General features: G+C 49.3%; 1 protein-coding gene across 1 annotated transcript; it reads left to right on the top strand.

The window, feature by feature from the left end:
• Nucleotides 1-388: 388 nt before the first annotated feature.
• Nucleotides 389-7,690, top strand: LOC118081453 (aquaporin-6-like). Its single transcript, XM_060272027.2, has 4 exons — nt 389-1,279; nt 4,169-4,327; nt 6,724-6,804; nt 7,344-7,690. Exons 1-4 carry the CDS (start codon nt 920-922, stop codon nt 7,548-7,550), a joined length of 807 nt encoding a protein of 268 aa, XP_060128010.1. The 5' UTR covers nt 389-919; the 3' UTR covers nt 7,551-7,690.
• Nucleotides 7,691-9,100: the final 1,410 nt, after the last annotated feature.

Genomic DNA, 9,100 nt, shown 5'->3' on the forward strand with positions numbered 1-9,100 from the left:
CGGCTATTTTGACAAGTGTGAGGGAGACAATGTTTGCTTCATGATTGCTCTGTACAGCTCTTAATGTTTTCATGGTTTTATATTGCTGTATGCTAGCACAGCGGCATTTTATGAGACAGCAACATATAAATACTTTTATAATTATAAGAAAAACATATATGCTGAGGTGAGATATGGAGACTTCCTGGTTCTCACCAATATTTTCTCTCTCTCTCTCTCTCTCTCTCACACACACACACACAATGATGCTTACGCACAGAACTTTATGTTTAGGCGAGTCTCTCAGCAATCTCCGCTGCTGTTTCCTCTCCAGGAAAAAGCTTTATTTATTCTGCAAAAATTACATCTGCAAATAAAACCTCCCTGTGGTTTACAAGGAGAATAAATCATTTAAATTATCAATAAGTAGCAGCAGAAAACAGGGTGTTTAGAACATTAGAAGCGGAACTGAAATTGATAGCTAAAATGAAATTAAAACCCATGTAACTTTTTAGCACATCTGAATTGGCTTTTGCCTAAACGGAAGGATTTTAAGGAGGTGCCGAGTTCAGAAGGTGCCTGCCAGCTGTCAATAGGCAGGGAGGTTCCCAAGTAGGCACTGCCACCCTAAAAGTTTGATTCCTTACAAGTACAGAATGGATTATTATATGGCACCTGTGTTGCCTCTCCCTGTGTTTCCAAAGGAGGAGCCAGCAGCCCTCAAATTTCCTAATATCTCCATCCCTTCAGGAATGTGGGCAGTGCCATACAGAGAGGTGGGAAAATAAAGGCTGCTGTGATATAAACCTGAAGTTTCCTGGTCCAGCCCAGTATGTTGCAAACACTTGCTTGTTTGCTTCGTGCTTGACCATCAGGAGGAAAGGAATCAAGAGGCAAGGCAGAATACACACACAGAACCGTCTTCCAACCTCTTTTCAGGATGTGGAGGGAACTGCTGATGGTGGCTTTTTACCGGGCTGCCTTTGCAGAATTCCTGGCCACCGCCATCTTTGTCTTCTTTGGCCTGGGCTCGGAGATGAATTGGCCAGAGAAGCCCTCTGTCCTGCAGACTGCCATCACCTTCAACTTGGCTGCGGCCACCGCTGTCCAGATAGCCTGGCATGCCAGCGGATCCCACCTCAACCCGGCGGTGACCCTGGCGTTCCTGCTTGGCTCTCGTGTCTCATTGGTGAGGGCAGCCTGCTATGTAATTGCCCAGGTGGTCGGAGGCATTGCCGGAGCAGCCGTCCTTTATGCGGTGACTCCTGAGGACATACGGGGAAGTTTAGGCGCCAGTACGGTACGTCTGTCTCAGTTTCTGTCTTCTGAATGTTTGCCGTCTCCAGGAAAGGCAAGGATGAGGCAAGGCCTGTCTAAAACAGCCAGTCTGTTGTTTCTGTTGTTTCTGTTACATTTAAAAAATAATAATATTTCATTAGAAGAATGTCATTCATAAAAAGAGAAGGTAAAGGGGCCCCTGACCATCAGGTCCAGTCGTGTCCGACTCTGGGGTTGCGGCGCTCATCTCGCTCTATAGGCCGAGGGAGCCGGCGTTTGTCCACAGACAGCTTCCGGGTCATGCGGCCAGCATGACAAAGCTGCTTCTGGCGAACCAGAGCAGCGCACGGAAATGCCGTTTACCTTCCCGCCGGAGCGGTCCCTATTTATCTACTTGCACTTTGACGTGCTTTCGAACTGCTAGGTGGCCAGGAGCTGGGACCGAGCAATGGGAGCTCACCCCGTTGCAGGGATTCGAACCGCCGACCTTCTGATCAGCAAGCCCTAGACTCTGTGGTTTAACCCACAGCGCCACCTGGGTCCTAAAAAGAGAAGAAAGGAAGGAAGGAAGGAAGGAAGGAAGGAAGGAAGGAAGGAAGGAAGGAAGGAAGGAAGGAAGGAAGGAAGGAAGGAAGGAAGGAAGGAAAGAAAGAAAATGGTTACATCACCATACCTTAATATACAGATGTGTATATTCTTATTATCCTAATACACATCTAATTGTCAATAATTTAATATTACTCTGTGTAAACTATTTTGTACCCCACCCTTCTGGCTGGGTTTCCCCAGCCACTCTGGGCAGCTTCCAACAGAATATTAAAAACATGATAAAACATTAAACGTTAAAAACTTCCCTACACAGGGTTGCCTTCAGATGTCTTCTAAAAGTCAGATAGTTGTTTATTTCCTTGACATCTGGTGGGAGGGCATTCCACAGGGTGGGCGCCACTACCCAGAAGGCCCTCTGCCTGGTTCCCTGTAACCTCACTTCTCGCAGTGAGGAAACCGCCAGGAGGCCCTCAGAGCTGGACCTCAGTGTCCGGGCTGGACGATGGGGGTGGAGATGCTCCTTCAGGTATACGGGGCCAAATATCATGGTATTTATCCAAAGAAAGTCCGGGTCAATAAGCTGAGTGGTGCACAACGCAGCATCAGAGCAGAGCTGTGGGATGGGGAAGGGGAAGTTTCTGTCGTCTGTAGGCATGCCACCACGCTTTCCATGTTTCTTTTCCACTTGGGTGGGGATCTAGAGGGTCTCACCTGGTTCTGGGCATCTGGGCAATAAGGACAGACTAGGGGGTTTGGCTGCTTTACTTGCCCACCTCACCACCCTGCCTGAGCTGTCGGAGGTGGTCTTGAAGGTGGTGTTGAAGACTCCCAGATGGTTGATCCTGGCGGACTTGGACCTCCATGCTGAGGACTCCAACTCTGGGGCAGCTCAGGACTTTGTGGTTGCCACAGTAATCATGGGGCTGTCACACATGTCATTGAGTGGGTGGCAAAATGGCAGATTTAGTTCAATGCAAGCATGTGTACGTTGTTGCCACAACAACAACAACAACAACCACCCTTAATCTCACATATAAGCTTGTAGGGTCTGAACTGGTGAGTGCAGACCCTCCAAAGTGCCCTAAGGTATTATGTTCTTCCAGCCAGGGGGCGTCGCAATGGGGGGGGGTGATGGGGGCAGTCCGCCCCGGGTTCCACTCTGGGCGCCGAGTGGACTTTTTATTGGGAGGCTCGGCTTGGGAGTCATGGGGGTGGGCGCAGTGCCGAGCGGGCTTTCTACCTGGAGCTGGAGGCGCGCGGCTTTGGAGTCAGCGGGGCGGCAGCGATACCCCGCAGGATGCTGCGCATGCGTGTTGCATAGCGGGGTATCACCGCCCCTCGGCGCCTCCAAAGCCGCACGCCTCCAGCTACAAACTCCAGGTAAAAGGCCTTTTTGGAGGCACGGGGGGCAGTGATACCCCGCCATGTAACGACGCATGCGTCGTTACGTAGCAGTGCATGTGTTGTTACGATGCCACCCCCCCCCCCGGGTGCATAGCAATTTGCCGCTCCGGGTGTCGCGGCGGCTCGCTACACCGCTGCTTCCAGCCAGGGGAGGGCATAACACATGGGTAGGCAAACTAAGGCCTGGGGGCTGGATCCGGCCCAACCACCTTCTAAATCCGGTCCGGGAATCGGCGTGTTTTTACATGAGTAGAATGTGTCCTTTTATTTAAAATGCATCTCTGGGTTATTTGTGGGGCATAGGAGTTCGTTCATTTTCTTTCCCAAAATATAGCCCGGCCCCCCACAAGGTCTGAGGGACAGTGGACCGGCCCCCTGCTGAAAAGGTTTGCTGACCCCTGGCATAACATGTTCCCTCCAGGTAGCATTAGGGATGGAGAAGCTGTGGTTCTCCAGATGTTTTTGGACTCCAACTCCCATTAGTCCCGGCCAAAACAGTCACAGACCTTCCAAGTGCCCCTATTTTCCAGGGACAGCCCTGAATTTACAGAAGCCACTCTGGTTTCTGATTTCATCCCATAATGTCCTGGTTTTCCTTAGGACCTCCCTATTTTCATCAGAGAAATGTTGGAGGGTGTGGGTTATGCGATCCTTGAGCCAAGGAGATAAGTAACATTACAACCTTTAGAAGACATCTGAAGGCAGCCCTATATAGGGAAGTTTTCTTCATTAATGTTTAAAGTTTACTTGTGTTTTTATATATGTTGGAAGCTGCCCAGATTGGCAGAAAGGAAAATCAAGGCCTCCAGATCCCTCCCTCTCACATCCTTACTTTTTAGGTGAGGAGGTTTTCACTTTTCATCTGGTAGTGAGCAAGTCTAAGAGATTGGCAGCTTTGGTGGTGGTACACTGTGGTCCCCCAAAAGCTCTTTCACTATTTCCTCTTCCTCCTCCCCAGGTGAGGGTCAACGTCTCATCCGGACAAGCTGTGTCCATCGAGCTCCTTTTGACATTGCAGCTGGTTCTAAGCTATTTTGTGTCCACCGACAGCAGCCGAAACAAAGGTTCTCCAGCTATCATGATCGGTGTCTCAGTTGCCCTGGGACACTTAATTGGGGTAAGTGGAGGACCTGGGCCTGGGGCAGTTTAAAAACCTCAGGGGGTCTGATGAGCAAAGGAGGCAGTAACTTTTGCTGGTGACCAACTACTGCAATCTGTAGAATGCTGGAAGGAGATGCTCAAATTACAAAATGCAAAATAAAAATCAGAAGGGAAAGTTACCTGTATATTTAACTAGGTGCTCCATTAAAGAGCTGAATGCTCTTAAGAAGCAAGGTGTTAGTAAAGTTTAAACAGGAAACGTGTTAATTTTATGACAAACCACCCAGGCTTAGTGGAGGGATTGGTTTATAAATTCCACACAGAGGAAGTGGTAGATGGCAATTTTGTTTTTTGTTTTTTTTTGGGGGGGGGGTAGTGGCAGCAGGCAGGCCCAAGGCCTCTCACCCCCCTCCCCAGATGGCGCCTCTGAGTGGCAGTAAGAATGAGCCCCCAAATCCTATGATCATTGGTATTTGGGGCCTCCCCGACTGAGAATTTATAGACATAATCTAGATATGGGGTAACTCTCTAATGGGTGAGATCCTGGAGAGCACCTTACCCAAAGAGTGCAGAGGGCACCACAGATTCCAGCGTGTGGATCTTCCAGACATGTGCAGAAATAATGTGAGCCCATTGATTACAAGAGAGGGGAAGCACAGCAGCAATTCTGCCAGTAGGCTAACCTACTTCATTCTCAGAAGTCAGTCATGAGGTGGGGAACCTACAGAGAAGTCTTCTGATCAGGGCCAGTTTTAGGTTTGATGAGGCCCTAAGCTACTGAAGGTAATGGGGCCCTTTATATATCCAGCTGTCCTTTGTCAACAACAAATTGTCACTGGTTTTTGTGTTGAATATACAGTGGAACCTTGGTTTATGAACACCTCGGTTTTACAAATTTTCAGTTTACGAACGTCGCGGACCCATCTGGAATGGATTAATTCACTTTCCATTACAGTGGTACCTCTACTTACGAATGACTCTACTTATGAATGTTTCTACTTACGAATGGAGCTCCGTCCGCCATCTTGGATGCAGTTTAGATAGGATTTTTTTTCTACTTATGAATTTTTAGATAGGGTTGCTTCGACTTACGAATTTTTTCTCCCAATGCATTCCAATGGGATTCGACTTACACATTTTTTCGACTTACAAATGTGCGTTCAGAACGCATTAAATTCGTAAGTAGAGGTACCACTGTATTTTAAATGGGAAAGTTCGCTTCAGTTTATGAACGCTTCAGTTTATGAACAGACTTCTGGAACCAATTACACCCATGCTTTGGGTTAAGTACGCTTCAGGTTAAGTAGTCCGCGGACCCGTCTGGAACGGATCAATCCACTTTCCATTACTTTCAGTGGGAAAGTTCGCTTCAGTTTATGAACACTTCAGTTTATGAACAGACTTCCGGAACCAATTGTGTTCATAAACCGAGGTACCACTGTACAGTATGCTATATGGTAATTTATGGACCTACGTAATAGGTATCTAAAGCCGTTTGCAGATGTTGTCATGCAACCAGTCCATGCAGAATGTAGGCACCCTATATATAGAAAAGAGCAAACCAGTGATATTTTACGGAGCAGGCTAGCAGGCAGGGCCCATGACTTACATCATAGGTATGTAGGTTTTATTTTATTTGTTTTTCTATCTTATATTTTGGAAATGTACATCCAGGGTTTTTTTTTTCTTTACATTTTTGGGGGTCCCAAGAGAGTGGGGCCCTAAGCTATAGCTTGTTTAGCTTATACGTAAATCCAGCATTGTTTCTGATGACTCCAGTCCTAATGAGTAAGGGCTCATCTGGACTTCCTATTGTGCCACATTCCTAGGCACAGGTCCAAGCTTTAAAGTGTTGTGTCTGTGAACACCCTGTGAACACCCACTCTTTATCTCTGAATTGGAACAAATGGTAATCTGAGGGGAACCTGAACTGCCGTTTGCTCCGATTTAGCATTAAAGAATGGATTTTCATGGAGGAAAGCGCCTGGGGCGACAGACGACGACGACACAAAAACAAGCACACGCCTGTGCCTAGAAAAAGCATAGGGCAAAATGTAATTGTGGATGAGCTCTGACTGTAAGTGACTTGTAAAAGTCAATATCCGGGGACCTGCTATAGCAGGGATGGGGAACCTGTGGCTCTTCAAGTTGTTTGTGAGACTCCAACTCCCATCAGCCTCGGCCAGTATGGCCAATGGTAAGGAGTGATGGGCACTGCAGTTCACCAATATCTGGAGGGCCGCAGGATCTCCATTCCCTCAGCTCTTGGCATGCTTGTTTTCTCCAAAATTATTGCAGCTCAAAGTCGTGCATCTGATGCCCTTCACTTAATGGAGATTCAGAGAAGGGGGGAGGATGAACCCAGCAAAATATGCTTGTCCAGACACCTCTCTTCCCATTTCTCCTTCCTAGCATTACTACACCACCTGTTCCATGAATCCAGCCAAATCTTTTGGCCGTTCAGTTGTAGTCGGGAAGTTTACAAAGCAATGGGTAAGTCGCCTCCTTTCTGACCCTTTCCTTGAAGCCAGAAGGGAGCGGGGATTGTGTCTATGGGGTGAAGATTCAGCCACTACCTGGGATGGCCCCAGGCTTAAAAGAGGCCCCGATTCTCCTCACAGAACCTATATAGGAGAGCCTGTATGATATCGAGCGACAGAATGAGCTGGCCACAATAAGGAAATTTTATCCATGGTAGGATTATTGTCCTCCTAGTCATTTGACACTATAGGCATCCTATTTGCATAATTTAACGATTCTGAAATACAGAGGCGCTTTCACTTTTGCGAGATTGAATAATACTGCCTTCGGCTGTACTTGAGGGTCGGCTTCAAAAAATTCTGCTGCAAAAACAGTTGAATTTATGGGGTGAATGTGGCCTAACTTCCCTGGATCAGGGCCCCTTCCTTTCATTCTGACGCAATTCTTTTCTACCCCTATGAAGTGGGAGCAGGTGATGTTTTGGGTAATTGAACTGCATCCTCCTCTAGCCTTCCATCAGCACAAACTGTTTCTTCTCTTTGTCCCTGCAGATGTTCTGGGTGGGGCCACTGGCTGGTGCAATCCTGGCCTTTGTGCTTTATACCTTTGTCCTTCACCACGACCCAAAGACCTTTGCGGAACGATTGGCTATTCTCAGGGGCAGGGGCAGCTACGATGCAGAACCTTTGGAGAAGGATAAAGACCAGCCGACAGACTCTGTATCTCTGCCCATGCCCAGCCTTGTACATAGACTCTAGACTCCTAGGAGCATTCCATAGAAGAACATTGAAACCACTCTTGAAGAGAAACCACTCTTCTCTCTCTCTGGCCACAAGAGGGCCCCAGGTGCCTTTTCTCTGAAATCTGAAGTCAGATTGCATATGCACAGTGCCAAATTTACGACTCTTTTAGCAAGAGGAGCCCCAGACAATAAGAATGGATCTGTGGTGTTGTATGGCCAGCAGGAATTGGGTATGTGTATGCAATGCAGTGGACGGGCAGAGAGGAAGCCTGTTCGGAGGCCTATCGCTTATGGCACCCAGTGACGGTGAATGCTGCCAGCAGGGGTGTAGGAAGATGGGGGCGGTGGGGGTGGGCCGCCCTGAGCGACGGGCTCCAAGGAGCGCCATCACAGGCACCCGCCCCGCCCCCAGAACGCGTGTCACGCCCCTCCGGGAGGCGTGCCACACCCCCGGAACGTGCGCCACAGCCCTCCGGGAGGCGCGCCCCACCCCGGAACGTGGCCCACACCCCTCCGGGAGGTGCGCCCCCACCCCAGAACGTGCGCCATGCCCCTCCAGGAGGCACAGCATGCCCCGCCCCTCCGGGAGACGTGCCCCGCCCCCGGTGCCGGAGCATGAAGCTCCGCCACTGGCTGCCAGCTAAGGTAGCAATTATGATGCTCTCTATGTTTAAGTCTGCCATCATCTGTGCAAAACCAACTAGACCAGGCTTCCTCCACCTTGGCCCTCCAGATGTTTTTGGCCTACAACTCCCATGATCCCTAGCTAGCAGGACCGGTGGTTAGGGATGATGGGAATTGTAGTCCAAAACATCTGGAGGGCCAAAGGTTGGGGATGCCTGCATTAGGGTCTCCAGGTCAGGAACATCTCAGACCCTGAGATTTCAAGGCCGAAACCTGATGGCTAGGGGCAGCCTCTGGTGATGTCATGGCTGGTAGACCCTGATGTCATGGCGGCAAAACATGTCTCAAAACATCTGGAGGGCCGAGGTTGAGGAAGCCTGAACTAGACTGTGAGCAGTAGGGTCTTGACTTGCAGACTTTGCAAGTGTCCCTATTTTCCAGGGACAGTCCCAGATTTACAGAAGCTATCCCGGTTTCTGATTTGATCCCAGAATGTCCACTTTTCCTTAGGACAGCCTTATTTGCATCGGAGACACGTTGGAGGGTATGCGACTTCCGATAGGGCCTCAGTTGATGAGGGTGGCACTGTGGTCTAAACCTCTGAGCCTCTTGGGCTTGCCAATCAGGAAGTTGGCGGTTCGAATCCCCACGACGGGGTGAGCTTCCGTTGCTCTGTCCCAGCTCCTGCCAACCTAGCAGTTTGAAAGCATGCCAGTGCAAGTAGATAAATAGGCACCACTGCGGTGGGAAGGTAAACAGCGTTTTTGTGCACTCTGGCTTCCGTCAGTGTCCTGTTGCACCAGAAGCGGTTTAGTCCTGCTGGCCACATGACCTGGAAAGCTGTCTGTGGACAAACACCAGCTCCCTCGGCCTGAAGAAGAGACGAGTGTCACAACCCCATACTGTAGTTGCCTTTGACTGGACTTAACCATCCAGGGGTCC

This window comes from Zootoca vivipara, chromosome 2 (genome assembly GCF_965207765.1).
Source record: "Zootoca vivipara chromosome 2, rZooViv2.hap1.1, whole genome shotgun sequence".
Classification (NCBI taxonomy): domain Eukaryota; kingdom Metazoa; phylum Chordata; class Lepidosauria; order Squamata; family Lacertidae; genus Zootoca; species Zootoca vivipara.

Bases quoted from the DNA above. Each gene is read 5' to 3' on its own strand.
- LOC118081453 (XM_060272027.2), top strand. From the start codon at position 920: ATGTGGAGGGAACTGCTGATGGTGGCTTTTTACCGGGCTGCCTTTGCA. The intron at 1,280-4,168 runs GTACGTCTGTCT...CCTCCTCCCCAG, and splicing joins GAAGTTTAGGCGCCAGTACG to GTGAGGGTCAACGTCTCATC. The intron at 4,328-6,723 runs GTAAGTGGAGGA...TCTCCTTCCTAG, and splicing joins CCCTGGGACACTTAATTGGG to CATTACTACACCACCTGTTC.